The 21,183-nt window shown below is 46.6% G+C and overlaps 1 protein-coding gene across 1 annotated transcript in view; it reads right to left on the bottom strand.

Moving 5' to 3' along the window:
• Positions 1-21,183, bottom strand: part of LRFN1 (leucine rich repeat and fibronectin type III domain containing 1) — a 357,966-nt gene that overhangs the window by 8,894 nt on the left and 327,889 nt on the right. The window contains exon 2 of the mRNA XM_030218599.1: positions 19,649-21,045. Coding sequence (XP_030074459.1) covers positions 19,649-21,024 — 1,376 coding nt within the window. The 5' untranslated portion in view covers positions 21,025-21,045. The remainder of the gene's footprint in view (positions 1-19,648; positions 21,046-21,183) is intronic.

Raw genomic sequence — 21,183 nt, 5'->3', positions numbered from 1 at the left:
TTGGCAAGTATGCACTCATGCCAAGTTGCCGTCACTAATTTTTAAGTCGGAGTCACTTTGGATGCAAATGAGGTGAAGGAGAGCTGCCAAGTACCTTGACATGTGAGGCCTCAACATTGCTGATACGTGAATGACATCCACCACACCAGCCTGCCTTCAAACTTTTTTTTTCATGTGTCTCAAGGAGGTGGGAGTGGAGGAATGGCCTAGTGGTTAGAGCAAAGTATCCGTGGGTCTTCTTTGAGTTCTCCATGCTTTGTGGATTCTCCAGTGGTTAGAGCACCAGTCTTGCAATCCAGAGGTGGCCAGTTCAAATCCCACTGCTGCTCCTTGTGATCTTGGGCAAGTCACTTAACCCTCCCTTGCCTCAAGTACAAACCTAGATTGTGAGCCCTCCTGGGATATCCACAGTACCTGAACGTAACTCACCTTGAGCTATTACTGAAAAAGGTGTGAACAAATAAATAAATAAAATAAATTTCCAAATGCATTCTCTTTGTCGACTTATCTGTCTTCACCGAGGAGGATTTGGGGGGGACACCGGTGCCGGAAAGAATATTTGAAGCGGGGGAATCGGAGAAACTAAACAAATTCTCTGTAACCTTGGAGGATGTAATGGGTCAGTTCAGCAAGCTGAAGAGTAGTAAATCACCGGGACCTGATGGTATTCATCCCAGAGTATTAATAGAACTAAAAAATGAACTTGCGGAGCTACTGTTAGAAATATGCAATCTGTCCCTAAAATCGAGTGTAATACCGGAAGACTGGAGGGTAGCCAATGTTACTCCGATTTTTAAGAAGGGTTCCAGAGGAGATCCGGGAAATTATAGACCGGTGAGTCTGACGTCGGTGCCGGGCAAGATGGTGGAGGCTATTATTAAGAATAAAATTGCAGAGCATATACAAAAACATGGACTGATGAGACAAAGTCAGCACGGATTTAGTGAAGGGAAGTCTTGCCTCACCAATCTAATGCATTTTTTTGAGGGGGTAAGCAAACATGTGGACAATGGGGAGCCGGTTGATATTGTATATCTGGACTTTCAGAAGGCGTTTGACAAAGTGCCGCACGAAAGACTCCTGAAGAAATTGCAGAGTCATGGAATCGGAGGTAGGGTATTATTATGGATTAAGAACTGGTTGAAAGATAGGAAGCAGAGAGTAGGATTGCGTGGCCAGTATTCTCAGTGGAGGAGGGTAGTTAGTGGGGTCCCGCAGGGGTCTGTGCTGGGTCCGTTGCTTTTTAATGTATTTATAAATGACCTAGAGATGGGAATAACTAGTGAGGTAATTAAATTCGCCGATGACACAAAATTATTCAGGGTCGTCAAGTCGCAGGAGGAATGTGAACGATTACAGGAGGACCTTGCGAGACTGGGAGAATGGGCGTGCAAGTGGCAGATGAAGTTCAATGTTGACAAGTGCAAAGTGATGCATGTGGGTAAGAGGAACCCGAATTATAGCTACGTCTTGCAAGGTTCCGCGTTAGGAGTTACGGATCAAGAAAGGGATCTGGGTGTCGTCGTCGATGATACGCTGAAACCTTCTGCTCAGTGTGCTGCTGCGGCTAGGAAAGCGAATAGAATGTTGGGTGTTATTAAGAAGGGTATGGAGTCCAGGTGTGCGGATGTTATAATGCCGTTGTATCGCTCCATGGTGCGACCGCACCTGGAGTATTGTGTTCAGTACTGGTCTCCGTATCTCAAAAAAGATATAGTAGAATTGGAAAAGGTACAGCGAAGGGCGACGAAAATGATAGTGGGGATGGGACGACTTTCCTATGAAGAGAGGCTGAGAAGGCTAGGGCTTTTCAGCTTGGAGAAGAGACGGCTGAGGGGAGATATGATAGAAGTGTATAAAATAATGAGTGGAATGGATCGGGTGGATGTGAAGCGACTGTTCACGCTATCCAAAAATACTAGGACTAGAGGGCATGAGTTGAAGCTACAGTGTGGTAAATTTAAAACGAATCGGAGAAAATTTTTCTTCACCCAACGTGTAATTAGACTCTGGAATTCATTGCCGGAGAACGTGGTACGGGCGGTTAGCTTGACGGAGTTTAAAAAGGGGTTAGATAGATTCCTAAAGGACAAGTCCATAGACCGCTATTAAATGGACTGGAAAAATTCCTCATTTTTAGGTACAACTTGTCTGGAATGTTTTTACGTTTGGGGAGCGTGCCAGGTGCCCTTGACCTGGATTGGCCACTGTCGGTGACAGGATGCTGGGCTAGATGGACCTTTGGTCTTTCCCAGTATGGCACTACTTATGTACTTATGTACTTATGACTGAGAAATGCCTTTCCCTTCAAGCAGCGGCGTAGCAAGGACAACACGGTGGGGGCGGTCCGCCCTGGGTGCATGCTGCTGGAGGGTGCAGAGCGCAGCCTTGCGCCTGTCGGCTCCGCTGGTTCCCTGCTCCCTCTGCCCCGGAACAGGTTACTTCCTGTTCCGGGGCAGAGGGAGCAGGGAGCCAGTGGAGCCAACAGGTGCACGCAGCTACTCTCTGCACCCTCCAGCAGCCAAGAATTCACCCGGGGGGGGGGGGGCTTGATGCACCAGGGAGGGGGGTGTCATTGTGCCAGAGGGGGTGTCGTGCTGCACCCTGGGGGGACGGATGCCGCTGCACACGGGGGGGGGGGGGGCGCGCAGCAGCGATCTGCCCCGGGTGGCAGCCGACCTAGAATCACCACTGCCTTCGAGCACATGGCTCTTCCTCCCATCCACTTCCCCCTTTCTGCCATGAGCGTGGGAAGAGAGGCAGAGAGGAGCAGAAAAAAAAGCCAGCATGATGATGGGAGCTGCCCCAGAGGTCTCTAGAGGCCGCCATTTTGCCCCATTGAAGAACACTAACATACAGATAAATGCTAGTATTCTGTAAACGTACATGCATAAGGGGTGCCTAATTGCAGGCACCCAGTTATAGAAATGCCCTACAAATTCAGATCTCTAGTATCCATATTGGGTCTGGGGAAACCCTGGAAACCTTTGCAAGCTGCGATACATTTTTTTTTTTGGGCTTAACATACGTCGAATCAAACATTTGAGGACCTCCTTGTCATGTACTTTCCGTTACATTTCTTGATGAGTCCTATGTGTCCTCAAAAACTCATGTATTACAGCTTCTGTTGCTTGTTTTCATGTTAATGCACCAAAAAAAACATCACAATCAAATAAAAACGCTAATGCAGGTACGAACTATCCACCTCAGAGCCCAGTGGCCTAGTGGTTAGGGTGGTGGACTTTGGTCCTGAGGAATTGAGTTCAATTCCCACTTCAGGCACAGGCAGCTCCTTGTGACTCTGGGCAAGTCACTTAACCCTCCATTGCCCCATGTAAGCTGCATTGAGCCTGCCATGAGTGGGAAAGCGCAGGGTACAAATGTAACAAAAATAAAATAGATACTATTGGAGATTCTACATGGAATGTTGCTACTATTGGAGATTCTACATGGAATGTTGCTATTCCACTAGCAACATTCCATGTAGAAGGCTGCACAGGCTTCTGTTTCTGTGAGTCTGATGTCGTGCAGGACGTCAGACTCACAGAAGCAGAAGCCTGCGCAGCCACATTGGTGATCTGCAAGGGCCGACTTCTACATGGAATGTTACTAGTGGAATAGCAACATTCCATGTAGAATCTCAAATAGTACAACAGTGGAGGAGTGGCCTAGTGGTTAGGGTGGTGGACTTTGGTTCTGGGGAACTGAGGAACTGAGTTCGATTCCCACTTCAGGCACAGGCAGCTCCTTGTGACTCTGGGCAAGTCACTTAACCCTCCATTGCCCCATGTAAGCCGCATTGAGCCTGCCATGAGTAGGAAAGCACGGGGTACAAATGTAACAAAAAAAAAATTTATATAAAATAGGCCTTGCGGCAGAGAACACGGTAATGGTGTGAACAAGCAATAACCCTTAGGATTTTGCATTTAGGAGTCATTAACTAATAAAAGATGTGAGGTCTCAGTGGTTGTGGTTTTCAGCAAGATCTAACTGGCTAAGGAGTTGACCTGTTAAATCCTGTGGGACAAAAATGTCACATATTGACAATGAGCACCTAAATTTAGAACAAAATTGACATGCAAAATGGGGGCAGTCCCAGAAATGTTTTCAGGGACTGCCAGTAAGCCCTGATTTTCAGAGCTGCTTCAGTTTAAGTGCCTGACCTCAAGTGCACAAATAGCTGTGCTAAATCTATTTAGAATAAATGTCCGGCTGCCTAAATTAGGGGCGGGGTGGGTTTCTCTCTCTCTGCTCCCTTCTGTCTGTTTCTCTGTTCTCTCTCTCTCCTGCCCATTTGCAGCTCTCTGCCCTCTGCAATTCTCTCTCCACTCCTCAGTTTTCTCTGCCCCTATCTTCTCTCCCCAACTCCTAACAGTTCATTCTGTCTAACAAGGGCTCCCCACCCCAGGTACATACCCCCATCTTTTCTTTCTCTGCCCACCTCTCTTTCTAGCCACCCTAACTATACCCACGCCTCTCCTTCTTTCTTCGTCCAGATACACATCCCACACCTCTCCCCTTCCCCCAGGCATACAGTTGCCTAGCTCTGCTTCTTTCCCTCACACTTCCTCCTCCTCATGGCATACATTTAACTTAGTCTACCCCCCATCCCTAAGCTTGCTGTCCCCCAATCCCTGTGGCATATCTCCCCCTAGCTAGCCCCCCCCCTTGCTGGATGCCACCACCCAGCTTTCTGTAACCCCCCCCCCCCTCAAGGCACACACATACCACCATCCTTTGCACATCCCCAAGCTTGCTCTCCCCCCAAACCCTGTGGCATGCCTCCTCCTAGCTTTATCCAATCTCCCCTGCAGCAAAGCTAACCCAGCTATCTCCAATCTACCCCCCCCCCCCCCGCAGCAAAGCTCCCCCAAGCTTTCTCCACGAGGCTTTGTTTTCTATCTCCTGTGTTTAATTCTTTTAAGTCTATTTGTCTTTGTCTCTCTCGTTATGTCTGTATCTTTCTCTGCTTCTATCCCTCTATACATATTCATTTTTCTCTTTTCCCTCCTAATTTGCATGCGAGTCAGAGGAACCAGAGCAACATGTCAGAATGAAGAATATTGCTCAAAACAGACCTTTGGATAAGTCATTGAGCATAACACCTAAAAACCGGAATGGATGCCTGTACAGGACCACCTGGTGAATCAGCTGCAAGAGCACAACACCAGACAGACTGCTAATGCTATGTAAATAGGTTTTCTTCTTTTCACCTTTATCACCTGCCTCCCTGTGTGCACTTTGCTAGCCTAGGACAGACAGCAGTGTGGAATCAGGGATGGGTTGGCAGGGCCTAGACAGAGTATCTATGGAATAAATGATCAAATCTGGTCAGCACAGTTCCGAGAGCTGTGCAGGCAGTGGGGCAGCATGGAACGCAAATATGGAGGGGGTGCAAACATTGCATTGACAGGAAAGCAAGAGAGCTGGAGGGGGGGCACCGTGGGCGAATCACACAGGGTACAGCTACAGTTTGGTATGATCCTGACAACGGTGACTGAAGACTAAAAACAGACCTGCTTTCAGGATAGGAGTGGAGGAGTGGCCTAGTGGTTAGGAGTGGCCTAGTGGTTAGGGTGGTGGACTTTGGTCCTGGGGAACTGAGTTCGATTCCCACTTCAGGCACAGGCAGCTCCTTGTGACTCTGGGCAAGTCACTTAACCCTCCATTGCCCCATGTAAGCCGCATTGAGCCTGCCATGAGTGGGAAAGCGCGGGGTACAAATGTAACCAAAAAAAAAAAAAACTGCTGTTCTTATTTAAAATAGGCACATTCTACATACATGTAACTTGAGAATATCTGGAATGCAAGACAACCAGTGTGGACCAACACAAAGGTCATAGGCAGGGCTTTTTAGAGGGGGTACTGAGTACCGGCACCTTTTCCATTGTCTGCTAAAATTGACCCACGGTCCCCAAGTTTTAATGAAAGAGCTCAGGCTCTACGCTCCAATTCTGCGTTGTCATAGATTCTGTGACTGGCTGCGGGGGGCCTGGCTATTGTGGGGGGTCCCTCAGTGATCACCCCACTCCTGAAGGGTGGCCTGGCATTTGAGTACCAGCACCTTTTTCGCTAGAAAAAACACACTGGTCATAGGTATCCTGTATAAAATGCTTGAGGAGGCTAAGACTCCCTAGCGCCAACCATGAACTTCTCCCACTGCCACCCCTGCCTGCTGCTTCTTGACACCAGCAGCAGCAGAGGCAAAACAGTAAACAAATTGTGGGGTTGTGGCCTTTAGGCTCGGCTTGGCTGCCAGATCTGTGAGTCCCGCCCTCCCTAACGTTGACTTCCTGCTTCAGAGGAGGAAGGGATGGCGGAGCAAGCAGCTGTGCACATCGAGGCCAAGAACTCTCATCATTTTTCTTTTTATTACCACTGCTGGTCCCGGGAAGCAGTAGAGGCTGGGGTGGGGGGGGGGGGGGGGGGGGGAGAACAGAGATGCTGAAATGGATAGGGGAGGGGAGAGAAGAGATGCTGGATGGAAGGGGGAGGGAGATGCAGGAAATGCTAGATAGAAGGGACGAGACAGGGAGAGAAGGGAGATTCTGGATGGAAAAAAAGGGAGAGAGAGGGGAAGATGATGAATAGAAGAGGGAGTGAGGTAAAAGAGAAATACTAGATAGAAGGAGGAAGAGAGAGCAGAGTCACTGGATGGAAGGGGGACGATGATAATTGGTGAAAGACTGGGGAATAAGAGGAAGGGGAATGGGAAAGCCGAGGTGAAGGAAAGAGATGGAAAGCTGTAGGTAGATTCAGTAAACAGAAGGAAATGAAGGACTGGATAGTAAGAATGAACGAAATCTGGACAAAGAGGTAGAAAAATAAATGGAAGAAAGATGAAAGGAAAAGATCAATGTTGGAGATGGATGTAGTAGAGGAAGTGAAAAAAGACAGAAGCAGTGGCATAGCTATGGGTGGGCCCGGGTGGGCACAGGCCTACCCATTCTTGGCTCAGGCCCACCAAAACCTTGAGTGGCAGCCACCTCGCTCTGCTCCCTCCCACTTCTAGATCTGGCATCCCCCTCCTGTGGCCCGACAACTCCCCCTCCCTCTCTGATCTACCTCAGCATCTTCACCTGCACGACAGCAACGCATCTCAGCTGCCAGTGTAGGCTCTGCAGGCCTCCCTCTGCCGCATCCCGCCTTCACTGATGTCACTTCCTGTTTAATTTGAGGCAGGAAGTAACTTTGTGCATGTATATGCCAGTAAGAATCAGCACATATGCATATCATTCTAATATATTCACATAAATGCAGAATCCACCTCTGGGAACGCCTATATGTATATCACCTAAAAGTAGGCGCCATCCCCCAATACAGTGCCATTTAACCAGCCAGGAACGGCTCCTGGCTGGTTAAATAGCGTTTAGCCAGCTAATATTCAGGGGGATATAGCCGGTTCTCTCTGCTGAATATTCGCAGTTAGCACATAGCGGCTAACCGGCTATATCAAAAGAAATAGCAGGCTATCCACAAATATTCGAGCGCTGACTGGCTAAGTTTAGTGGGTAAATCGGACTGCATAAATAGCAGTCCTATTTTTGCCTGCTATTAACTTAATCAGACAGCAATGAATATTGATATAGCCAATTAAAGCTGGCCTCAAAAATCCCAGATATTCAGTACTGGTCACCGAACATGGCCCAGCACCAATCGCAGTACTTATGCAGGCTGCCTCCCGCCGGCTGAATATCAGGCCCCGTGTTTTCTGATCACTAACTTTTAGACATGCATATGCCCCCAGATTATTTTATAAGCACCTATGTGAGTATGTAAAATGTGGTTCCATACTGAAGTCAATTACAAAATTAACCCCTACATGTCTAAGACATGATGCTCTTGAGAGCACGTGTAGGAGTTAATTTTGTAAGTGACTTCAGTATGGAACCACATTTTACATACTCACATAGGTGCTTATAAAATAATCTGGGGGCATGTGCATGTCTAAAAGTTGGTGATCAGAAAACATGGGGCCTGATATTCAGCCGGCGGGAGGCAGCCTGCATAAGTACTACGATTGGTGCTGGGCCATGTTCGGTGACCAGTATTGAATATCTGGGATTTTTGAGGCCAGCTTTAATTGGCAAGGGTTGTGTGGAAAACCTGCTCTGAGACTGTGGTGCCCTGTTTCTTGGAGTCCCTTGCAAACTGATTTGTAAGGACCTAGTCTTTCTCCTCCATCCTAGTGCTCAGATTTCAGCGTCATGATGTGTCTGAGGTATGGTGGCTGGGGCTAGAAGGCTACTTTCGGGCTGCTAGTGCCATGCCTTGGGCTCTTAGGTTCAGAATAGTGAAATCTTTCTGCTTTGGGTTTTTAATTTCTTTCTATGGACATTATTTTAAAGCACAATATCTCAGTCTCAACAATCCTAATGGCAAACTGAAAATATATTTTCAAATTTAAAATAACTCCAGCAGTCATGATGAAAAGAGAGAGAGAGAGAGAGAGAGAGAGAGCAACATTACAAAACCCTCTGGAGAGAAAGGAGAAAATAAAGCTAAAGTGAAGTACTGCAGTATTACATTTCCGAAGAAGAATCTGAAGGGTATTATAGCTTGGGAGAGTCGGGAATGCATAATGCACCATCTAGTACAAAACCAAAGAATTTAACTCAAAGTCTGAAGGCTTAAATCTAAAGCGAGAGTGGGGGAAGAGAGAGAAGACAAAAAAAAAGATTAGGGAAGAGAGAGATGGCATAAGTACATAAGTACATAAGTAGTGCCATACTGGGAAAGACCAAAGGTCCATCTAGCCCAGCATCCTGTCACCGACAGTGGCCAATCCAGGTCAAGGGCACCTGGCACGCTCCTCAAACGTAAAAACATTCCAGACAAGTTATACCTAAAAATGCGGAATTTTTCCAAGTCCATTTAATAGCGGTCTATGGACTTGTCCTTTAGGAATCTATCTAACCCCTTTTTAAACTCCGTCAAGCTAACCGCCCGTACCACGTTCTCCGGCAACGAATTCCAGAGTCTAATTACACGTTGGGTGAAGAAAAATTTTCTCCGATTCGTTTTAAATTTACCACACTGAGATAGCAGAACAGAAATGAAAGAATGAGTTGGAGCACAACGTTCTTTCTGATAGAGGGTTTCCCAACCCAGTCCTTGGGACACACCCAGCCAGTCAGATTTTCAGGACATCCGCAATGAATATGCATGAGATAAATTTGCATGCACTACTTTCATTCTATGCAAATCTATCTCATGCATATTCATTGTGGGTATTCTGATAAATCTGACTAGCTATGTGTGTCCTGAGGACGGGTTGAGAACCATTGCTCTAAAGATGTGTAGGTGTCCACTGCTGGTGTTCCTACCATCACGGTTTCCTCTGCAAGGGACAGGCAGGTCCCCTGGGAGTCCCCTTGCATTTGCCTGTCCCATGCAACTGAACACATGATATTGCTGTACAGTTCTGAAAATAGGAATGCTGGCCGTGAACTCCTATGCACCCTAGAGGGAATGCTGATGGGCCATTCATAAAATAGTAAAAGGACACGAATTTGTGTTTAAGTGGAAGTTAATCATCTTTACTTGGTGTCCCCATTGGGGTCAGGTGACAGGACATTAACCATCTCCTCCCCTCTTTACCATGTTCATAGATTGTAAGCTCTTTGAGCAGGGACTGTCTTTCTTTTATGTTTGTGCAGCGCTGCGTACGCCTTGTAGCGCTATAGAAATGCTAAATAGTAGTAGTAGTAGTAGGTTCTGAATCTCAGACAAAATGGCTAAGAAGAGACCATCTTCAGCTTGTGAATCAGACTTTACCATTTGATTTTAGGCAAAAGGAGATGGAGAAATGACAATCTCTCTCTCTCTCTCTCTCTCTCTGTCTCTCTCTCTCTCTCTCTCTGTCTCTCTGTCTCTCTCTCTCTCTCTCTCTCTCTCTCTCTGTCTCTCTCTCTCTGTCTCTCTCTCTCTCTCTCTGTCTCTCTCTCTGTCTCTCTCTCTCTCTCTCTGTCTCTCTCTCTCTCTCTCTCTGTCTCTCTCTCTCTCTGTGTGTCTCTCTCTCTGTCTCTCTCTCTCTGTCTGTCTGTCTCTCTCTCTCTCTCTCTCTCATTCTTCTGTTTTCCTTCTCCATAGTTGTTTTCCTTTAGTATTAAAAACTTACCCTTCCTGGATTTCTGCTTCCAGTCTTTTCTATTGCTGCCTTTAAATGAAAGCATTGAGATTGCCTTTCTGGTCTGACACCTGCTAACATTCCGCTTGCAGTATCCCTACCCAAGCTGGGATAAGCTACAGCCCATGCTTCATACTAATATTTTTCTGCTTCCACGCCCATGCACGTTCATAAGGATCCTACTCCCAAATCTGGGGGAAGAGGAAGGATGGGGTGGAGGCCATTCTCTACAGGAATGCTGCCAAAAAGCACAGAATCTTGGCTCTCTCTCATGTACCATCCCACCTGCTCAACATGCAGCACGGAGAGGGCTAAACTGAGTGAGCACATAAAACCCATCATCCCTGGAATTCCAGTAGGATCAGCTGCAGCTCAGGGAGGAACTATCTGTCACTCTCTCTTCCCCCCTTCCCCCCCCCCCCCAAGCACAGTCCAATCTGCCTGCTAATAAGGAAGATTCCACAATTTCTCAAGGCAGAAAGCTGGCCCATGACACACTGACAGGGGTGATATGATACAGACGTTCAAATATTTGAAAGGTATTAATCCGCAAACAAATCTTTTCCGGAGATGGGAAGGCGGTAGAACGAGAGGACATGAAATGAGGTTGAAGGGGGGCAGCCTCAGGAAAGATATCAGGAAGTATTTTTTCACGGAGAGGGTGGTGGATGCTTGGAATGCCCTCCCGCGGGAGGTGGTGGAGATGAAAACGGTAACGGAATTCAAACATGCGTGGGATATACATAAAGGAATCCTGTGCAGAAGGAATGGATCCTCAGAAGCTTAGCCAAAATTGGGTGGCGGAGCAGGTGGGGGGAAGAGGGGTTGGTGGTTGGGAGGCGAGGACAGTGGAGGGCAGACTTATACGGTCTGTGCCAGAGCCGGTGATGGGAGGCGGGACTGGTGGTTGGGAGGCGGGAAGTACTGCTGCGCAGACTTGTGTACGGTCTGTGCCCTGAATAAGGCAGGTACAAATCAAGATAAGGTTTACACATATGTTTGTCTTATTGGGCAGACTGGATGGACCATTTTTCTGCCGTCATCTACTATGTTACTATGTATGTTACTGACTAAAGAAGCCAATGCATCCACAGCAGTACATCACATTTCATTTTTATTTATTTACTTATTTATTTTAAGATTTTGCTCACACCTTTTCACTAGTAACTGAAGGGGAGTTACATTCAGGTACACTGGGTATTTCCCTGTCCATAGAGGACTCGCAATCTAAGATTGTACTTGAGACAACAGACCAAGATCACACGGAACAGCAGTGGGATTTGAACTGGCCACCTCTGGATGTCAAGATGGGTGCGCTAACCACTAGACTATTCCTCCACTCCACTAATTGACTTAATACATGCTAGTTCATAGGTTAACACATATTTCAATAAAGTTTGGTGCACGCAAACCTTTTAAGGCATGCTAGTAAAATGAATGTACTCTAATGCGTGGGATAAGCATAAAGGAATCCTGTGCAGAAGGAATGGATCCTCAGGAGCTTAGTCAAGATTGGGAGGCGGGGCTGGTGGTTGGGAGGCGGGGATAGTGCTGGGCAGACTTATACGGTCTGTGCCAAAGCCGGTGGTGGGAAGCGGGACTGATGGTTGGGAGGCAGGGATAGGGCTGGGCAGACTTATACGGTCTGTGCCACAGCCGGTGGTGGGAGGCAGGGATAGTGCTGGCAGACTTATACGGTCTGTGCCACAGCCGGTGGTTGGGAGGCGGGGCTGGTGGTTGGGAGGCGGGGATAGTACTGGGCAGACTTATACGGTCTGTGCCAGAGCTGGTGGTTAGGAGGCGGGGCTGGTGGTTGGGAGGCAGGGCTGGTGATTGGGAGGTGAGGATAGTGCTGGGCAGACTTATACGGTCTGTGCCCTGAAGAGCACAGGTACAAATCAAAGTAGGGTATACACAAAAAGTAGCACATATGAGTTATCTTGTTGGGCAGACTGGATGGACCGTGCAGGTCTTTTTCTGCCATCATCTACTATGTTACTATGTTACTAATGAATGCATATCCTTATTGCACCGCTTGTACCACTTCCTTTCCTGGGAGCAATGGGACAGGGCATGCTTCCTCTGAGAGGCGTATTTATTTATTTTAAATGTTTTATATCTTGTCTATCTAAACTTCTAATGGGTAAGACTTGAAGAGGTTAGGGGAGTCATTTACAGCAACAGAGGAAATGTTAACATTGTTTCCTCTGTCTTTTCTTATCATTGGCAAGCAAAATGGGGGCAACCACATTTCCTCTGTTATTTCCTGTCATTGGCAAATGAAACTGGGCAGTTTCATTTGTCAACGACAGCCCCCCCTCCCCCCGGCCTACCTCAGTCCCTGGTGGTCTAGCAGAGGTCCAATGGGGCAAGACTAATGCCCTACTCACTCCTGCCCAAGGCCGCAGCCACATCCAATCTAGCAGCCATGACTCCCTAGCATTGCTTACTGTGAGACAAGGATGAAAGGTTGTGGCCTGCCATATTGGATGCAGCTGTGGCCATGAGAAGGAGTGAATGAACATTGCTCCTGCCTCAACAGACCCCCACTGGACAAACAGAATTTGAGGTAGAGTGCGCCCTCTTTGCAAAATCTCCCAGATTCTATACATGGTGCCCAAAATTGGGTGACAATCTAAGACTTCACCCCATTAAATTGCTTAAGGAGCCAATTAGCGCAAAAAAAATTTGTACTAATTGGCACTAATCTGCACCAATCTGAATTTTGTTATGCACCTTTCTAAAATGATGTGGGCCTAAATCCCATAGCGTGCAACTCAAAAGGGGGCATGGCCATGGGAGGTTCATGGGCGGGTTAGGGGAGTTCTTAAAATTTGTGCAGAGTGTTACAGAATACTGAGGATGTGCACCCAAAATTGGTGCCAGGAATTACACCTGGTTTTAGCAGGCGAAAGTCCTGGCTCCCACATGGGCACCGAAATCGGCACGCAATACTATTCTGTCATGGACGCTCCTCTTTGAATACCCATTATAGAATAGCATTGTGTGCCGATTTTTTTTCAGTGTCAATTTTTGAGCGTCATTTATTGAATCTAGCCCAATGCAGGCACTTTTTGCAAAGAGGATGCACCATTTCAGAAGGAGTGCACACTCTTTCCCGATATAGCCACAGGTGCACAATGGTTCATGTATGCTCAGCTGCTTGCACATGTGTGCACTAATGTAAAAGAGCGCACTCTGGGATCTTTTTACTAAGCCTTGGTTAAAAGTGGCTTGCGGTAGTATGGATGCATGCTTTTGGCACGCACTGGGACATTTTTTACCATGGCTGGGAAAAAAGGCTGGTTTAATTGGGAGGCAGTAAATGGCCGTGCATTAGAATTAAAAGTAGCATGTGGCTAGTTACTGCATGAGCCCTTACCATCACCCATTGACCTAGCGGTAAGGGCTCATGCTACACGTGTAGTACTTATGCAGTGTGTGCCAATGTGGCCATGCTGCTGATTACCGCTGTGAATGCCCCCAAAGTAGAAAATTAAAAAAAATATTTTCTACCACGGGAATCAGCACGGTCCAACTTCAAAACTGCCAGCGCACTAACCGGGCAATAGAATTGATTTGGTATGCACTACACGCATGGTAGCCCTGCTGTCACTTTGCAAAAGGGCCCCTCTGTTTTTAAAATAGTGCACCCTCTTTGTAAAAAGCATGTACTATTATTGGCAAATGAACCCCCCCCCCCCCACACACACACACACAAAATGTCATGTTTTCCGCTCATTTTTGTTTGTTAATGACATGCAACAACATGAGATCTGTCCTTGTCATTTCCAATCTCATTGCAAAACACAGCCCATCCTTACTGGAGGTGCATCCGTGACTGAGGTCAATTCGAAGACTGCATTTTAAGCACCATGACACCGCTTCCCATTACCCTCTAGGAAATGAGAGGGGGAAAAAAAATACCCAAATCAATCATTCTCTGTCTCTGTGCCCCTGTCTTCCGTTCCATTGCAAGGACTCTGACTGCTGACATTGCTTCCCAGGCTGCACCAATCACGTCTACTGTTATTGAAATACTCAATTAGTTTGTCTTCATTAAAGAAAGGCTAATAAAGAGCCCTCCACATGGCAGATAATTAAATGGACACCAGAGGCAGAATGGAACCAGGTTTCATTTCGGGCTGGAATGTGGCTTAATGAATTAATAACAAGCTTTGTATTGGTAGGAAGGGGGACAGGAGGCTGAAGTGAGTTCTGTCCTTAATCAGTTCTGATTGAATGCGTTCTGGAAATTGTGATTGGTGATGACTTTAGCGGTGCTTAGAATAGCTCTAGGTGGTAGAAGTCCATTTATGTTTGTATGGTTTATGCTTCATAGTAACAGTAAAATCTGGGATAGAATATGATAGGGTAGAGTTTGAAGCATCGCCCATAGGAGGGCTGGATTATCTGGAATAGGGCTTTTCAACACTCTCCTGGAGGTACCTCTAGCCCAGCCATTTCCAACCCAGTCCTCGAGGCACACCTAGTCCCATCAGGTTTTCAGGATATCCACAATGAATATTCATAAGCTAGATTTGCATGCGATGGAGACAATGCATGCAAATGTATCTCATGCATATTTATTGTGGATACTCTGAAAACCCGATTGGACTAGGTGTGCCCTGAGGACTGGGTTGGGAATGGCTGATCTAGCCAGCTGGATTTTCAGGATTTTCACAATGAATATGCATCTACCCCCTAATTCTATATATAGCACTCAAAATTGCGTGCGCAAATTTAGGCGTGTGCCCAAATTGTGTGCACAGTTAAATTGTTTAATGAGCAAATTAGCATCAATAATTGGGTGCAAACAATCAATTATTGATGCAATAATAGGAATTTATACACGGATCTTCTTTATAGTCGCTATTCTACAAAGAGGTGTGTGTATGTTTTTCCATGTGGATCTAAAAAGGGCGTGGCCAGGGTGGGTCAGGGGGATTCTAGAATTTGGGAGATCTGTGCTTAATTTAGGTGCGGGGATTTACACCAGGGTTCACTTGCAGGCTTATTTTCGAAAGAGAAGGGCGCCCATCTTTCAACACAAATCGGTAGATGAGCGTCCTTCTCCCAGGGTTGCCCAAATCGGCATAATCGAAAGCCGATTTTGGGCACCCTCAACTGCTTTCCATCATGGGGACGACCAAAGTTCACGGGAGGGTGTTGGAAGCATAGTGAAGGCGGGGCTGGGACGTGCTTAACACATGGGCGTCCTCGGCTGATAATGGAAAAAAGAAGGGCGTCCCTGACGAGCACTTCGCCGACTTTACTTGGACCATTTTTTCTTGCGACCAAGCTTCAAAAAGGTGCCCGAACTGACCAGATGACCACCGGAGGGAATTGGGGATGACCTCCCCTTACTCCCCCAATGGTCACTAATCCCCTCCCACCCTAAAAAAAACTTTAAAAATATATTTTGCCAGCCTCTATGCCAGCCTCAAATGTCATACCCAGCTCCCTGACAGCACTGTGCAGGTCCCTGGAGCAATTTTAGTGGGTGCAGTGCACTTCAGGCAGGTGGACCCAGGCCCATCCCCTCCTACCTGTTACACTTCTGGTGGTAAATTGGAGCCCTTCAAACCCCACCACAAACCCACTGTACCCACATGTAGGTGCCCCCCTTCACCCCTTAGGTCTATGGTAGTGTTGTACAGTTGTGGGGAGTGGGTTTGGGGGGGGGGGGCTCAACACCCAAGGTAAGGGAGCTATGCACCTGGGAGCATTTTCTGAAGTCCACTGCATTGCCCCCTAGGGTGCCTGATTGTTGTCCTGGCATGTCAGGGGGACCAGTGCACTATGAAATCTGGCTCCTCCCATGACTAAAGGGCTTGCATTTGGTTGTTTCTGAGATGGGCATCCTCGGTTTCCATTATCGCCGAAAACCGGGAACGACTATCTCTAAGGATGACCATCTCTAAGGTCGACCTAAATGTTGAAATTTGGGTGTCCCCGACTGTATTATCGAAACAAAAGATGGACGCCCATCTTATTTCGATAATATGGGTTTCCCCGCCACTTCGCTGGGAAGTCCTGCAAGGACGTCCTCAGGAAAACTTGGGCGCCCCGTTCGATTATGCCCCTCTTGGTGTAAATCCTCATATGGATCCTGGTGCTAAGCACTATTCTATAAATGATGCCCAACTTGGAGCACTGTTTATAGAATAGCACTTAACACACTTTTTTGGGGCACCATTTACAGAATTGAGTCCATAGAGTGCAATTCTATAAAGGGTGCTAAAAGTTAGGCATCAAAAGTTTGAGCACTAAGTTAGGATTGCATGCCAAAACCATTATAGAATACTAGTGTGTTGGCAGTTATGTACCAAAACATTAAAACAAAAAACAGGAGTGGGAAACGGATACCGGCATTTTGGAATCAGACAATGGAACACCAAAGATGGAATATAATACTTTTATTGATGACTCTTAATGTTGACTGGACATGGCACTGTGTTTTGGCTCAAACATGCCTGCCTCAGGAGTTTCTTGATGATGTATGATGTTCACTATTTGACACGGAACCGTGTTTCGGCTCAAACGTGCCTGCCTCAGGAGTTTCTCGATGATGTATCATGTAAGTATATAAACAATCACTATTTGGACATGACACCGTGTTTCAGTTCAAACGTGCCTGCCTCACGAGCCTATATGAACAATTACAAGCATTGTTACAAATACTGGACTGGACATTAAAATTACACATAAAAATTACGGTATAAAATCAGTTATATTGTCCGGAATAAATACATGAACAGTACATATTAGAACACTCAAAAACATAAAACAGAAGTAAAGGCCCTGTTTGCTAAGCAGCATTATAGGCGTGTTAACATTTTTAACGCGTATTAACCATGTATGCAAGTTAACCATGTACATGCCTACAATATCACTTTAGGCGCCTACATGGTTAGCACACGTGCTAAGTGTGGGCACGCTAAAAACACTAATGCACCTTAGTAAACAGGGCCCTAAATGATAATAAAAGTCTTGAATTATAAATGTGCTAAAGTGATCTGGTTCTAAAAATGTAACAAAGTCATGATTAATAAAATTAAATATGCATCAAATCAGACTACATGGATGTTAAATACAAATATGTATGTGACCATACCGTGTGATTAAAGAATGGGTACCTAATAAATATAAGAATTGCAAAGAAAAACCAACTGACCTCTTGATGATGTATGATTAAGTATAAACAATCACTATTTTAGTCAGTCATAAGTATTGCAAAAAAAGAAAAATGGGAGGTTTGAGGAAACAGAAAGAAAATACATATTGAAAACAGTAATTATGGCCAATTTTGAATGTGTTGAGTCAACATTAAGAGTCATCAATACATTTTTTATATACCATCTTTGATGTTCCATGGTCAGATTCCGAAGTGCTAGTATCTGTTTTTTATTCTGTTTGTTCCGTGGGATTCTGGTGTTCTTTCCATACTTGTGGATTATTTGTATTTGGCAGTTAGGTACCAGCATTTAGGTGCACCTGCTTATGCCACGTGTATAGCAGGCATAAATGCATGCACCTAAATGTGGCATCCTACACCTGTAACTGACAGTATTCTATAAATTCTCCATGAAGCTACAGACTAGAACACTTAGGCACCAAATTACAGAATAGCACTTTAGTGAACTTACATGTGTAACTGACATTTCACCTCCCATTTTGGTGCCATTGTAGCATAGAAGTCATGTGTTGCATTGGTGCCTAACTTTTGGTACATTATATAGAACTAGAAAAAAAGGCCCGTTTCTGGAAGAAATGAATTGGGCACTAGCAAGGTTTTCCTCGGAGTGTGTATGTTTGAGAGAGTGTGTGTGAGAGTGACTGTGTGAGAGAGAGAGAGAGTGAATGTGCAAGTGTGGGTGTGTGACAGAGAGAGAGTAAGACTGGGTACGAGTGTGTCTGTGAAAGAGAGAGAGTGTGTGTGAGATTGAGAGTGTATGTCAGGGGCACCACTCCCTCCTTCCCAGTTCCAGGGTCCCCACTCCCTCCAAGTTCCAGGGTCGTCCTCCCTCTCTCTGAGTTCCAGGGTCGTCGTCCCCCTCCCTCCCTCCGAGTTCCAGGGTCGTCGTCCCCTCTCTCCCTGCCTCCGAGTTCTAGAGTCGTCGTCCCTCCGAGTTCCAGGGTCGTTGTCCCCCTCCCTCCCTCTGAGTTCCAGAGTCGTCCCCCCTCCCTCCCTGCCTCCAAGTTCCAGGGTCATCCCTCCCTCCCTCCATTCCAGGGTCATCCCATCCCTCCGAGTTTCAGGGTCCATCCCTCCCTCCAAGTTTCAGGGTCCACCCCTCCCTCAGAGTTAAAGGGTCCACCCCTCCCTCACTGTGAGTTTCAGGGTCCCCCCTCCATCCGAGTTTCAGGGTCCCCCCCTCCATCCGAGTTCCAGGGTCGTCCCTCCCTCCCAGTTCCAGGTTCGTCATCCCTCCCTTCCTCCCTCCCTTCCAGTTCCAGGCCCCCTCCCTACGAATTTTAAAAGTCATTTTCACTTACCTCGTTGGGGTTACGTCGGCCACCAGCAGCGGTAAAAGGCTCGGTGTGCAGGCTCGGCTTTTCTCTCTCTCTCAGCTGTGGTCCCGCCCTCATTTCCTGTTTCCGCAAGGGCGGGACCACAGCTGAGAGAGAGAGAAGGGCTGAGCCTGCACACGTTTTACCGTTGTTGCTGCCGTCCGCCGTAACCCTGACTTGGTAAGTGAAGATGACTTTTAAAAATCGGAGGGAGGGGGCCTGGAACTGGAAGGGAGGGAGGAAGGGAGGGACGACAACACCCTCATGTGTGTGACGTCGCATGTGACGAACCAGGAAGTACGCTAATGTCACAACAGGAGATGGATACAGCGTTACAGGCAGCACGAACCCTACAACCCTTCACTGCCCCAGAGTCAGTTTCAGAACGTTGGAGGTGCTTTTTATTATAGTAGATGAGGAGGGATACTGGATTAATTTGCATATATTGGCGATCCATTGCATGCACATCTCTCTCATGCATATTCATTGTGCTAATCCTGAAAACCCAACTGGCTAGGTGTGCCTTCAGGAGAGGGTTCAGAAACACTGATCTAGAAGCCTAGGCTCCTCACTGTACTTGTGTTCATTGTCGAGCCCTAATGACAGTTGTCATTGCTAGATCTAGAATAACAAACACTGGATTTTTTTAGGCCACTATAGGGTCCAGCCCCTTCTTTTGCTTGGCTATGCCACTGATACCAGTGACTGTCACTGAGAAGAATAATTCATTTGACTGCTATGGAAGACAATGGTCAATGCTATAAAAAATATTAATGATCATCACAGGCAATGCAAGATGTTGTTTTTATGTGTGAAGTGTGTGAGCTTCTGTATGTGTGTGTGCCACAAAGCTTTCCATTATCACAGCACAACATCCAAAAAGGTTACACTCTTCTGGCTTTGTGTTAAGGAAGACCTCCCAATGTCATAGCACAGGACTGATTAGAGTTTGTATTCTGCTAGAACTCATTAAGAATGGTTAGAAACTGCCCTCCTTAAATTTACCTGTAAACCAGAGAGTCATCCAGAGAGCTGTTATACTGTATCTGATACATTCGAATCCCAGGAATGTGTCGCTCAGAGGGCCAGTGAATGACAACAGATGTGCTGGTCAAGTCTGCAGCCATAATTTTCTTATCCAAATGGTTCTTTGTGTCATTGGAACCAGACTTGGTAGAGGTGGTAATATCAGATGAACCTGGATCTGGCTCCTTCATATGGTTTGTGTTGTTCACTAAAAGTGGGAGCGGAACAATGTTGACCTCCACAGGGGCCGTGGCTTCTCCTGCTGCATTTGAGGCAATGCAGGTGAAGACCCCGTTGTCCTTAAGTGTGGTGATCAAGATGTCCAAAGTGCCATTGTCATAAACAATGGCCCTGGTGGTGCTATGGATCAGTTTCCCATCTGGTGCTATCCAGTGGATGGAGGGATCAGGGTCTCCCACAGCTTTACACTTAAGACTTACTGCTTGACCCTCCATGATGAAAAGCTTAGTTGAATAATGTCGTGTGATCAGTGGTGGATCACAAATGAACTCTTCTTCCTGGATGGACCAAAAATATTTATCCATAAGCTGATCTGGTGAAGCACAGGTCTCCAAATCATCTTCCCGGGTCAAGCGCCGGAGCCAGAGAAGTTCACAGTTACAGTGCAGAGGGTTTCCTCCAAAACTGATGGCTAAAGAGGATGGGTGAGAACCCCGGGCATTTGCCAGCACTTGAGCCCTTAGAAAGAGATTGTCTGGGGGGAGTTTGTGTAGACGGTTGGATGTCATGTCCAGACGAACCAATTTGTGGAGCAAAGAAAAAGTGCCTTCTGCTATGTGGTCAATGAGGTTGTGGTCCAGAGTGAGAGTGTTTAGGTTGATCATCTGTCCAATGGCATCCCAGGGGAGACTTTCTAAGTTGTTGTAAGAAAGGTCAAGATCCTCCACGGTGGGCAGGAATTCATCAAAGGAAGACAGTTCAATGAAGCTGATTTGGTTGTTGCTCAGTATTAAGTGTCGAAGATTTGTCAGTCCTTTAAAATGTTCATTGCGGAGGGATGCCAACCGGTTGCTGTTCATGTGCAGGGCACGTAAGGCACGCAGGTCAGCAAAGGCTAGGGGCATGATCTGGCTAATAGTGTTTCTGGATAATGTGAGGTGAACGAGGTTGGTCATATTGACAAAGTCTTTTCTCCTGATGACAGTGATGAAATTGTCTGTGAGTCGGAGCTCCACAGTCCGTCTATCAATGGCCATTGGCACAAATAAAAGTCCTGTTTTGGCACAGAGCATAGTTAGTGTAGGGGAGATGTTCTGGCAAATGCAACGACCAGGGCAGTGTTGGGCCTTCACCAGTGTGCCAAGCATCAGCAGGTATAAGGCCAGCTTTTCCATGGTATGGCCACGTCCCAAGTTCTACAATGACAAAACATATAAGAACGCATAAATATTTTAATAACTCATATTATAAGCCATCAAATTCTTGTTTTATACCCCCAGATCCTAGACTCCATTGAACCTGTACATGTTCTGTACACAAACAAGGATCTTTGT

Source organism: Microcaecilia unicolor, chromosome 11, assembly GCF_901765095.1.
Source record: "Microcaecilia unicolor chromosome 11, aMicUni1.1, whole genome shotgun sequence".
NCBI classification, from domain to species: Eukaryota; Metazoa; Chordata; class Amphibia; order Gymnophiona; family Siphonopidae; genus Microcaecilia; species Microcaecilia unicolor.
The sequence above is the reverse complement of the archived record's forward strand: the minus strand, read 5'-3'. Positions and strand labels throughout refer to the sequence as shown.